At 32.8% G+C, this 13,841-nt stretch overlaps 2 protein-coding genes across 2 annotated transcripts in view; one reads left to right on the forward strand and one right to left on the reverse strand.

Annotated features, from left to right (window-relative positions):
• The window catches only part of LOC142336458 (sodium-dependent serotonin transporter-like), a 526,993-nt gene that overhangs the window by 124,738 nt on the left and 388,414 nt on the right, over positions 1–13,841 (reverse strand). The gene's annotated exons all lie outside the window — the stretch shown is intronic.
• On the forward strand, positions 786–8,312 carry LOC142335817 (lactosylceramide 4-alpha-galactosyltransferase-like). The gene is made up of 3 exons (XM_075384146.1): positions 786–1,102; positions 7,055–7,281; positions 8,056–8,312. The coding sequence occupies exons 1-3, from the start codon at positions 786–788 to the stop codon at positions 8,310–8,312; spliced, it is 801 nt and encodes a 266-aa protein (XP_075240261.1).

A 13,841-nucleotide genomic window follows, 5' to 3' on the forward strand; every position in this document is an offset into this window, starting at 1 on the left:
TATTATTAAGCAATGTATACAGTACCCCATATTGATTTTCATAAGATTTTTCGGCAATCTTTGTTTTCGAAAAATCCTTCAGTTATCAGATGAAAGACACAGCAGACTGTTTTAAAGCCAAGGCTGGGAAAAAAGATCTATAGAATCAGATTAAAATTTAAAAAAATTATGAGAATAATAGTCAAAGTTGAAAACTAAAATCTATCGTCCCAATTATATGAGAGTTAAAGTATAGGTCGTATTGGATTTATAGTTTTTTTTTCAAGTTCAAGCATGTTGAACAATTAAATATGCTTTTAAGCTCATAATTAAATAGATAGAAATGTCTTTATATATTTAAACTGGCAATTGCAACTTTCATAACTTTGCTTTATGTTAGGCTATGAGCATCAGACATTTTCAAAGTTCTTCACCGAGTCGAGTTTAAATAATAATTTCTATTTACTACATAATTGTAAGATACTTTCATGGCTGTTAAAATTGTACAAACTATTTACAGGCTTTCAGTATTGCTGACAACTTTGGCCATATTTTTAACTCTTTTCCATCATTTCTCCTTTAAGAACGAAGTGAAACCCCTTAATTATGCCACAACTGATAATAAAACAAAAAATTTTATAAAGAACATTGGGGATGATATATGTGGTAAAACTATCAATTTACCTAGCTTTCCTGAAGAAAATGTTGACAAAAACCAGCAAATTTTCTTCATTGAAACGTACGTGGAACCCAGACCCAGAGGTCGAACGATATGTGCTTACGAAGCTGCAATTCGAATAGGAAAAATGCCAGTTAAAGTATTTTTCCGATCTTCAGTTCTGACTATAAACCACCCAGCGCTTTGCTCTTTAGTCAAAGAATTCTACCCCCACAAACTGAGTTTTTACACCGCTGGAATCGAGGAGCTGTTTGCAGGGACTCCTCTGAGAGGAATCACGGCTCGATTGCAATGGCGACACCCTCTATTTCTTCTTCAATTGAGTGACTTGATGCGCGCCGCCATTTTGTATAAATATGGCGGGTTCTATCTTGACCAAGATGTGTTAACACTGCGGGACTTGACAGGATTCCGAAATGCGATTGTCGTAGACAACGTAACGTCGTAAGGACATTATTTTGATAACCTTCGATTCTCCAGATTTTATTTTCGGGATCTTACAGACTATGATTAGAACGATTTGGTGGCGAACATAGGGTGCTCTAAATTTATAGGGTACAAAAACAAAAAAGACCTAAATGATCAAAAATTTTTATAAAAAATGTTATAGAGATGATTTTCATTTTCTATATTGCGAATTTTAACGACGGATTGGCAATTAAGCGGAAATAATAATAGCAAAAAAATTGCAATTAAACTAGTTGAAAAAAGCGGCTGTTTTTCATTGCCACATGTACATGGTAACTCAACGACAAATTTCAAAATCACATACATGTGTCGTTCCTTTGAAAAATTCAATGTTGTTATTCTGGTTTAATGCTCTGACGGCACTCGAGCAATACGATTTTTTGCAAATTTGAACTTAAATGAATTTCAAGGTTATAATCCTATGTCAATACCAGAGAAGCAATTTTCAATAAAGAAGAAACAAATAACTATGAAACTAGAACCTATAAAAAGGAGGCTCGGAAGCATCTCAAGAATTCTTGAAATCAAGATATGCAAAAATATAGTAAAAAAACAATAATGCAAAAAATAATTGAAATATACATTCCAAAAGAAGCAAAAACTTTAGTTAACAAGGAGGCTCAGCAATGTGCGTTTGCGCATAAAGTTCCGTCGCCACTCATCCGCATTTTTGGCATAAATTTCTAACAAATGAGGAACAGATAGAAAACCCCCAAAAATTCAAGTAATTGTCAAAGAAAAAAACATGTGTATGAACAAAGAGGTCGCCTCCAACGCAAATAAAACAGTGGAGTTAAAAACGCCAGATTGAATTGATAAAATGAGCAGTTATTAACAAAAGCAAGTCAAGACAAAAAACAAAACGCAAACAACAACAACAACAAACATTTATTACATTCAAAACTTTCGGTACATTTTTTTTAAAAAAGTTATTTACAAGGTCAAAATAGCGCCAGATAAATTAAAAACTAATTAAAATATTTTGTATTTCACTAGAAAAGATATGGGATTACTCGATAAGGCTCCGTAAAAACTAGACACAGAAAACCAAAAAAAAAAAATAGGCGTAAATTTTTAAAATCAATTAAATTCTAAGTAATGAAAATCACTAGGTAGTAATTGAAAACGTTCAACTTGATTATAATCACATAAACCTCAATAGGTGGGCATTAAACTTTGTCATCATTCAATTTTTTGTGCGGTTACAAAAAGAACAAGAAATAGAGAAAACAAACAAAAATTTAAATGAAATTCGGAAGAAAACGCAGTCGAAGCCGTAGTGCCAAATTTTGCCCCTCATAAAATCTTCAATTGAGCCTTCATCGGATGTCAGTAATGTAGTATAGGACCTCTCATTAATGAGAAGAGGTAACAAGTAGACAAAATGAGACAAAAAGTATAATTTTGTATTTTTTTGAAAACAATTTTTCTTCAAAGTCATGAAAGCCTTTAGCCATAAAGTGAAAACAATAAAGAGGTCCCTTTACTTGTCCAAAAGAAGTGCTTAAGAGCTGTAATTATTCAGAAAACTTCTTACTTCTACACCAAGAACATCAAATACAGACAAAATTAAAAATATATTTGTTTTTTTTTGCGGAAAAGCCGTGTGGAAGCCAGTAATTTCATTACGAATTCTTTAAAAAGATCAGATTTTGTACACTTGTGCTTTTCCTCGACAACAATCATTTCATAATGTGACCTGTAATTACTGAGACTAAGTAACAAACTGTCAAAAAATAACAAAAATGCGAAGTTCAAAAATGTACTTTTATTTTTTCAAAAGTCATGAAAGCCATTAGCTACCTACTCAGATGAGAACATAGATTCATGTAATTCTCCATAAGAAGCTAATGAGACCTGCCATTGTCCAGGAAATTTTGTCCGACTTTAAAGACAAAGTAAAAACGACAATTAAAAACAAATGTAAAAAATTCATTCAAATTCTACGAGCAGCCGATAAAACCATAATCTGTGCTTTTCAGGATTTTTATCCGTTAAATTATGCCTTCTTATGACGCCAATAAAGTAATATGTAAACTGTCAATAATATGATTTTGTGAAAAACGAGAGAAAAGCTTAAAAAAATGGGCCAATGCCTAAAAATGAAAAAAAAAAATTGTGAAATCTAGTAGTATCAAAGCCAGAAAACCATAACTCAACGAGTAAAACCACAAAAACGGTTAAATTTTAATTGATTAGAATGAAGATAAAGAAAAAACTTTTTAGCTGACTGTAAGTTACAAGGCGACCAAATTAAGAGAAAAATAGTGGCAAAGTTCAACAAGCCAATTTTTAAAAAAGAATATCAAACATTTTATATGCCAAAAGGACCTTAATTTTTCGAGTAAAGGAAATAGATGAATTTATTTGGAACTGCTTAGGAAGCCAGTTAAACCTATACACAGTGAGCTTTGACGTGAATTGTTCTATTCTTTAAGAGCCATAAAAAAAGTTCAAAATGTTTTTTTAAAAAACGACCGACTGAATACTATCCGAAATTTTTATTGGATTGCAACAGTCCAAGATTGGACCAAAACCAGCCCTGCTGTTGCTGTTTGTCCATTAGGAACACTCAATTGTTTCAAATGCTATTGATCTAGATGAGTTGTACAAAGATTTTGTTAGTCGTTTTTGGGTGTGTACTTCCAGCAAATTTAATCAAAATTGACTATAAAAAAGCTTATTTCGGGCAATTTTTTATGAAAAAAAAAGGCTGAATATTGAAAAATTTTGTCAAAATTTTAGCCAAAAAACTAAAGCAAAATAGTAAACAAAACTTTTGTTTCTTTAGCAATACTATCAACAGTACTATTGTTAATTTTTTAAAAAAATTATGTATATTTTAACAAAATTGACGAAATTTTCGGCAAAAATTCCGAAAAATGTAAATAAAAAACGCAATCGGTCTATTATTCAAAAAAATGAACCACGATAAATTGCTTTGGAAAAAGTAAAAAAAAACAAAATTTTTTTTCAATTTCATATTCTACGATCTACGAACTGTTTAATGATACCACTCAAAACTCTCTCCGATGAATATATCGATCGGTCAAAATTATCTGAACAAAAAAACTCATTTGAGTATATAGTCCCCACCTCAAGAGGGGTCGAACAATAAAACCTTAGCAACAAAAATGAGACTCATTTTTTCATGATTAATTTTTTAAAGCATTTGATGATTAGTATCTTACTAAAAAATACATTAACGGGTACATATATAAAAACACAATTTGCTCTTGTTTATTAACAAGATTCCGGAACCTAAAAACATAGTACAAGAAAAAACACACCTTGTGGATATTTGTGTGGTTTTTTAAAGAAAAAAGTGTGATGACAGATCTTTAAATTTTATCAATTTGTCCTTTTTTGAAAAAATTGATTTTTTTTCATAGTATTATTGTCTCAAGCACACCTGACAGAAACGCGTAACTTTATTATGTTGTACAATTTTTGCAAATTTTGTAACCATCAACAATTTAACGATTCACAGAACAATCTAAATACTGATCAATGTATCTTAGCCAATTTTTGCGGCTTACCATATATAGCCAGTGTTACAGGCTTTATTATATCCTTGCTTTCATTTCACCAACTGCAGATACGTGTTTTTTAGCCAAGTTCTCTACTTAATTCAGAATCTAAACTTTTATGTAATTCAGGGTAAAAAATCTGATTTTTTTTATGATGAGTCTTTTTTTTCAATTTGATGAGCCTTTTTGTGAAACGACAGCATACTGGAAGAACGGATCTTGAAACTGTCCTGAAATATCCTATCGATATTCTCAAAGTTTGAAAAAATTACTGAATAGTCATCAAATTCAGAGTGGAATCCGTTTGTTCTGATTGTAGTTCAATTAGTTTGTCAACAATTATTTAATCAACAATTATTACAATAACTAGTTCAATCAACAATTATTAAAATGCGGGAAATCATTTTAAAAACAAGTAATTTTTCCTCTTCTTTGATTTGCAAAGATGTAAAAAGGATTTTCTATATTTCTCAACTGTTTTTGCTTGGGTTAAAAAAGAAGAAAGAAAGTTTTTACGATGAGGCTAAAAGAATATTTCGTTACCGCTTGCTGCTATCTTGTAAAACTGACTGTGAAACTTTTTGTTTTGGAATACGAAATTGTCGTAATAGTCGTTTCTTTATCCAATAAAACATTTATCTTATAATGTCTTCAACGATAATGTATCCGAGTCGAGGTGTTAGGGGGTATATGTGGACGGATTTTCGTAAGATTTGCGCTGAAATTGCGGCAATTAAGTGAGATTTTGATGATATTGCAAAATTAATTGTTCTAAGTTCTGAATGTGCAAAGTAAGTTCTATTTCAGCACTCGCCGACACATTTTTTGAGGGAAATCAGCATAATTTTTGCTGAAACTTTATAAGTTTAACATTTGTTGAAATCAGATTCATAAGCTAATTTTTAATGCAAACTCCACAAAATTCAGCACAATTTTTGCATAGAATTACCACATTGAAAATTGAAAGTCCAGCGCAATCTTTACACAACTTCTGCTTAACTCTCAGCCAATCAAAATTTGTAGCACATTCGTTAATTAAATTTCATGCAATCTGTCTCAGGTTTTAGCAAAGTTTTAGCACAACCTTTGCAAATTCAACTCAATAATAACTGAAAACCAATGTTATTACCCAGGTTTAGGTTTAGACCCAAACTGAGCTATGATCAGACCCAATCGAGCGCACACCCGTGTGTTCCCAGACCAAAATTACAGGGTCTGGAAAGCGGTTCGAGCGCACAATAGTCTGGACCATGATCTGATTTCGGTCTGATCAGAGGTCAATTCGGTCTGGAATGTCTAATCATAGTCTTTATAGTCTGGACCATGGTCTGGGTTTAGTCTGATCAGGGGACGTTTCGAGCGCACTTGAGTCTGGTCAGAGGACGTTTCGAGCGCACTTGAGTCTGATCAGAGGACGTTTCGAGCGCACTTGAGTCTGGTCAGAGGACGTTTCGAGCGCACTTGAGTCTGATCAGAGGACGTTTCGAGCGCACTTGAGTCTGGTCAAAGGCCGTTTCGAGCGCACTTGAGTCTGATCTATATTAAGTCAAATAAAATATTTTGTATTGCAGTAAATTAAATAATTGCAATTAAAGAGAGGACTTTTTGAAAAATCTCTAAATTTTTTTTCAACAAACAAAAATTTGTGATTGTGGTTACTTAGCTTACTTTTAATTTCGAAAGAGAGTAATGTGCCTTTTTCAGATTTGGTCTAGATTGAGTCAGTTCAGCGGTCAATTTGGTCCGGAAGGTCTGATCATAGTCTGTTTATAGGCTGGACAGTGGTCTGAATTTGAGTCTGAGCATAAGCGCAATATAGTCTGGACAAAGGTCTGGGTTCGGTCTGATCAGAGGACATTTTGGTCTGGAAAGTCTGATCAGAGATCATATTTGTCTAGAAGGTCTGATCAGAGGTAACTTCGGTCTGGAAAGTCTGATCAGAGGTCATTTCAGTCTGGACAGTCTGATCATAGCTCAATTTGGGCGTGGACCTAAACCTGGGTAGTAAAATTTCTCTCTAAATATAATAAACTTCCACTTTTTCCACCTACATAAATTCTGCATTTGTTCAAAATGTGTGAAATACCCGAGAGAATTTATATTTGTGTCTGAAAAAGGCTTAGTATCGATTTTTAGAAGTTATCGATGCCATTTTCCATACTTGGGTGGATGTTTGAATGCAATAATTTTCTTTCTAAATGATATATACTGTGTTTAAAAATTACAGTTTGAAACAGAATCTTGTTACTTAATTATTAGGTGATTGCGCGGAAAGATCAACGCTAAAAGTTAGTTGTAAAATTAAGTCAGACACTTAAAAAGGGCTGAGAACTTTGCAAGATCAAGGAAAAAATTCATGCGTTGAACTTTCGTATGATATTTTTGTAATCTTGTTTAGAATTCCTTCGGCCAAGTGTAAGTCAACAACAGCTGAGAGCACAGACCTGTTGAATCAGGGAACGATGCACTTCAACAAAGAGAATATCTTCCTTCTCAACTATCTGCAACTCCTGAACCAGACATACAGACATGGCATGTCTTGGATAGAACCAGGACCAAAGACATTTCACAAGGCAGCTCAAGGGTTCCTAGGGTTCAAGCACACATTGTCAAGACCAGTGTCGAGTATGCGTATAATTACATTACTGAGCCTCACTGTCAAATATTAAGACAGATTTACTAATATATGTGGGGCTCTGTCGGCGTCATCCTCCCTTGACTTGTACCAGAAAAAACGGGGTGTCGATACCTCTTGGGGGGTCGGGGGGCTTTCTTCGTAGTCTGTCCTTCGGTGATGTTTCTCAAAAAAACCTTAGTTGATTACCTTTATTGCATTGTTTACATGTACCTTTTTTGTTCCCAATTCTTGTGTTCTGAATCAATATTTTTAAGTTTAAACTGTTTGTGACATTTTTGCGGTAAATTCTTAGCGCCTATGTATGAAGATTATCGATGTCGATAACACGGGGTGATTGAAACCTGTCGCGTATAAAGAAAACTCAATGATAATCAACTGACATAAATGAATGGGATCTATTCTGTCCCCCCCCCCCCCCCCCCTAGAAAAAACAATGTTCCCGAGTATTTCTTAAGTTTAAAAGCCGACAATTTCTCAACTAGAGCCCTCAGTGTTTTTATGGCCATAACCAGCAACAAATTATGGGTTGTTATATAGCATGTTGCTATGAAAAAAAGATAATACATGTGCCTTGAGGGCGTAAAAGATATATGCCAACTAAAACTGGGTGGGCGGGGTGGGGTGGTTGGGGTGGGTGGGGGTGGGGGGCAGAATAAATCTTATCACCGAACACGATGAATGCTCTTCCTGAGTAACTGCAACAGCGAATTCAATCAGTATATGATATGTAATAAGCCCAATCAGACTCAGAAATGTTTCAGCACCTGACTTGACAATAGTGCCTGGATTCGTTTTCCGCCTACTCACACTTGCAATGACTCCTCCTCCCCCACCCATGTTTGACGTGGATGTTGACGGATCCTATTTTGATGACTATATCAGGTGCAGTTACGTGTTCCACCTGACCGGGCAGAAAACGAAACTGGCCCGGATTTCGGGCAACCCAAGAAGCGATGTCTACTCCTACTTGGGACCCAAATTGTGCCCAACTGCCATTGCTGATCTGAATAGATTTTAGACAATCTTAAAACTGTGAAGATTGATGTGAAAATGGGTCAAAGAAAGTGACAATAAGATATACATTAGTTCATACTGTATTATTAGTCTCACGCTTCTCAAAAAGAGGGAATATTTACGCAAAGCTAGTTTCCTCTCCAGAAAAAGAGAAACATCATTTTGTAGCTCATCAATTCTGATATTGTTTGTAAGAAAATTAAAAACAAAAAATTATAAAATATTTGAAATACAAAAAAAACGAACACTTCGGAAACAGAATTTAATTACATCTGCCTCGCTGTCTCTTTTTAGTTTTCTTCTGGTTGCAGTAAAAAATCTTAAAGTTTTATTCCATGATTTAACAACTTTTTTGGCTTAATTGGAAGGTCAAGAATTTGAAATCACAGACTTGAAGAAGTAGAAACACAGAAAAAATAATTTGAGCCACAAAAAGTTCCTAAAAATAATTTGAGCCACAAAAAGTTCCTTTTAGCCTCAGAAAATGGTGTTTATAACTTTTCAAAGATTTTGATTTAACTGAATAAGCGCAGAAACCTCTACATGGTACTCCATAGTTTTTTAAAAAAACATAGTAAATTGTTGTGAAGAGGCTGAAATCTAAAATAACGTAGGCTATATTTTTGATGGTTATATCTTCTAAACCTAGTCGAGTTTGTGTCAAAAAATAAATGAACGAATTTTGTTGAACAGTGGCAAATAACAATAACTTTCACCTCAACGAGTCCAAATTTTTAGCGATGAATGCGATAAAAGCGGTGAATTTTTGTAATCATTTTGGTTTCTAGCGTTGAACAATTCATTTGCAACGCATTCACCGGATTCCTTAAAAAACAATTAGATACCCGGGAAGTACATTTCACCTCTTGGAAGTAGGCGACTTCTTTTTCCACTGTGTCACCCGTCACTTACTTCTTAGACAATTATTTTGAACTTTAATCAGAATTACAGAATCTGATTAATATCAAAACATAAGCGTTGAATTTTTGTAAGGTTTGCGGTTTCTACCGGTGTTTTTTGCAAGAATAAAACTTTTTCGGCGAAGTTTTTTGTTTTCAACGCCTCAACGATAAAAAAATTTAAAAAAACCAAAAATCTTGCAACATTTCACCATGTGATTTGCTGTGATTTTTACCTCTGAATCGACAGAAGATCTGACGGTTTTTTTTGCGGTGAATTTTTTTATTTGCACGGTTTGCACCGCATTCAGCGCCAAAAACTGCCATTCTTATAACCATTCGCAAAATGCTCTCCGATTTTTATATCTTTAGCGTTTTGTTTGAAATCGTGATCCGGTATCGTAAAATTTTTTAAAATTTTATAGTTGTGGTAAACATTTAAAGATATTTTTCCGGATATTTGTAGAAGACTTCAATTTCTTTTTACAAATTTTGTAACCAAGCTTCAACCTGCATTTTTTGCAATTGAACAGCGCTACAGGAGTCAGCAGTCTGCTAAAACGTAGACAAAAAAATTAGACAAAAAGTCCACAGTTGATATATGTGCTTCATATCTAGATTGTTCAGGTAATTCTAGACCGTGTTTTTTGATTTGTTAAGCACTGAAAACTTTTTAAAGAAATTTCCGAACATTGACGCAGTAATTTTGCATTAAATTCAAAATTCAAAAACCGTCGTTTTTGTTCAGTTTGCTTTTTTGCTCTTAATTGAATTTTAATTGTATATTTTATTTCAGTTTCGAGTACATATGAACAATTATTTGTTTTTTCTAAATGTTAAAAAATTGAAATTGTAATTTTTTGCAGCTATCTAAAAGTGGATCTAATTACAGGCACATGGATAAATTTGCACTTTTGCTAATTTGATTCAGGTTTTTACACCACATTGTTAATTAAGTTTACCAAATCAACAAAACAGCAAAGAGCTTCGGAAGCATATCAAAATGAACTTCTTGTTCGATTCCAATGTTTTTATAGAAAATCACATTGTTTTTTTGTAGACTTTTGCAATCAAGTATAAAGTATTGTTCGTTTTGAGCTTGTTTGTTATGAAAACGGAGATCGCATGAAACAAAGATTGCATGAAACAGTATCAAATTTAAAACAAATAGGCGGTATAAAAACCCGAAAATTAATTGAGGACGAAAATATACAGAGAAAGTAGACTTAAAACACAGTATCTCAAAGATGCGACAAAAATTGGCTACTACAGGTTTTTTCAAAAATTTTCCACAGAACAGACCTTTTAAAAAGTAGTTTTTCCCTGAGCCGTTTTTTTGTGAAGCCAAACAAACAATTGGTCGAAATTCTTTGAAAAAAAATACAAAAAGTCACAACTTTTAATGCTGCTTGGCGATGGGATTATAAACACGGTGAACAGGGTGACATAAAAAATGTGAGTGTTTTGTAATTCTCTAGTTGTCCAGGTTATGCAGCTGACTGACAGTCGAAGTTCTTGTATCTTACTGAATACAATTTTTTTAAATATTTTGCTGAAATTAGCATTGTACTACTGAAGTTTTTAAATTTGTTCATATTCCATTTCTCGGAACGTTATTTTAATTTTTCATAAATTTTTGTTTTCAAATTGGCTCTGTTTTTACGTTCAGTTTTTTTCTTTATAAAGTGTTCACCCTTTCGTGATGCCGAGAAACCTTAACATCATCAAATTTGGATGTTTCAACATTTTATTGACTCTTAGGCTTAATCAATTTTATAATCTCCCTTTTTTATGTTAATTGCTTGGTTGTTTGTATTTTTTGGCCCAAACAAATTATATTAGTCTAAGCATATTCTTAACGTGATTCTCAGTTCTGCTTTCATCCGAGTTGCCCTAATTCGATTTGTTTGCTTGAAAAAATGTATTTCTTTTCTTTTTTTGTTGGAAACCAAAAAGTAGAGTTATTTTGGGGAGGAGACATCAATTTAGCTCCGAATTTATAAACTGGTAATCAAAATTCTTTTTTAATTTCCAAGGAATTGTCTCTTGTGTTTCAGTTATACATTCTCAAAAGATTAAGAATTTAGAGCTGCTCAATTTGGCTGTGAACTAAATTTTCAATAATCAATAAATTGAAAGGAATAGGGACCAATATGTCTGTGAAAAAAAAAGTTTTCTTTTTTTATTTCTTACGAGGAATAATTCATTTTAAGCTTGAATTTAGTCTACTGGTCAATTCTAATTTAAACATTTGCTGCTAATATTGATGAAATGGTATCAAATACGGTTAGTCTAAGTCTCGTTTTGTCAAAAAACGACAATTCAACGCGTTCAAAACTTTTTGTCGTTCAATTTTTGACCAGATTTTACTGAAATTTTTTTCTCCTTCCCCCTCGTTTTTTTTGGTCAAAATTTTTTTTTATTTTACAGCAACCGTGAGCAACCGGATTTTTTTTCGCTTTATTTTTTGAAGTGGTTTTTTAATTCGATTACAACATTTTAGGGTTCTATATTAATCAATATTGAAGCTGCGTTAAGTTGAAATTGATAAACAAGGATGCACGTTAATGTGCGTTCGCACATGATGTTCCGACCTGAGCTCAACTACATTTTTGACTTAATTGTAAGCAAATGAAGAGATAACAAAAATTGATGTTTGAGATTCAAAAACTCATTACACAGCCTAACTACTGATTGAATTCTATAATGCGAAGTCTCATTACAGCGCTCTGGAGATCTGTCATTAAAAAGACTACGAGAAAAAACAAACAAATAAGCAAAAACAAACATTTCGCGGCAAAACTCAACATCTAAATTTTAGCAACATCAAAATGCAACCAGATCAAACCTTAACTACACAAATTGACTCTTTCCTAAATATGCAGCAGATGGATATTTTCCTTAATGAGAATTGGTCACAAGTAGACAAAGAGAAGAAATAATGAGGCAAAATTCAAAATCAATCAACATTTTTTAAACCAAATAATTTCAAAGTCTTGAAATTCATTAGCTGATAAAGAAATAATTATTGATAAATTTGCTGAAAGGTAAAAATGAAACAAATGGGACTTGTCTTTGGCTAGACTAAGCCAAAGGAACGGTCCAAAGATGCAGAAAAACTCAAAAAATTACAAACAGTTTGGGAAAAAGCAAATTATTGAAGCCAATAAAATCATTAGCTATTATCGGAATATTATGTATTTTTTTTCAGTTAATTATACTAAAATCGTATTGAAAGATTCAATAACTTCATTTGGGCCAAAATTGAAAATCATTGGGATCTGTTATTACGCGAATCTGCTAAAAGATGAGAAAAAGGAACACAAATACACCACCAACAGAAATTTATGAAAACGCATAATATACGCATAACATTCATTCAGTCCTTACAATCCTCAATTACAAGCCAATGAGACTGGCCTGCCTTTTACGACTATCTATAGAATGAAAAACAAGCAAAAATAGAAAATTCAAACAAAAAAATGAGCGAGAAAAGTTTCGAGGCCGTTAAAAAATAAGTTTTGCTGTTAATTTTTTTTGTCAAATAATTTTTAAACAGCAATGTGACCCTTCTTTTCTTAAACAAAATGACTGCAAAAAATCAACAAATATGAATAATTACACTAAAACCACGAAATTTGAGAAAACCCGTAGTTTCAACGTCATTAAGTTCAATAGCTTTAACGAAAGCCAATAATAATATGTCTCAATGGAACGACAAGGATATCTGCTTTGCTTAGGTAAACAATAAGACATCACAATATTTTTTATGACTATGAGAACAACAGAAATACAGGCAAAGACCAAAACTCATTAGAAAAGTGGGAGAATAAAGTGTCGCAGCCAATTAAACCCTAAAATTTTCTGTGAAAATTTTATCTTTGAGACATTCAACGTCTTTTCTAAGCCTATGGGAACTATCAATAATAGGATAATATGATAAGATAGCAAAAGCAACCAAAATTACAAAAAATTTCCAAAATTAAAAATTTATGAAACCTGGTACATCGAATTTATAAAACCAATAATTAGAAGATAAAACCGGTTCTAGAAGAATTTTGGTTGAAGTAGAAGTGAAGGAGGTTTTTCAATACTGAGTCTGGATAACAGTTCACGAAAATAAGTTTCTGATTTGTTATGGTTAAAAAAATTTTCGGAAATTTTATTGTTAAAGTCTGAACAGGCATTAAGTTCAATAGGTTTCAACGGAAGACAATGAATACGCTCAGTTACGCCTCCACAGTTTGTCATGATTAGGCAATCAATAACACATAACAATATGTCCTATGACTATAAAAACAACAAAAAATACAGGCAAAAACCAAAAATCTAATAGAAAATTGCTAGAACAGAGTGTCGAAGACATGTAAACCATACACTTTTCTTTGAAAACTTTGTCTATGATCCATTGAACGTCTTCTCTTATTGAGCGTCTTCTTCGGTAGTGGGAGCTACATAATTAGGAAAATGTGATAAGATTTCAAAAAGAACCAATAATGCGAAAAGAAACAAAAAATTTTAATTTTTTTTTTGAAATTTTGCGGTCATATAACCAATAATTAGAAGAGAAAATCTTTAACCAGATTAATAACTCAAATTATTAACTCTTCAAAAAATTTTTTTAAATTTCAAAT

This window comes from Convolutriloba macropyga, chromosome 3 (assembly GCF_964194025.1).
Source record: "Convolutriloba macropyga chromosome 3, txConMacr16.3, whole genome shotgun sequence".
Lineage (NCBI taxonomy): Eukaryota > Metazoa > Xenacoelomorpha > Acoela > Convolutidae > Convolutriloba > Convolutriloba macropyga.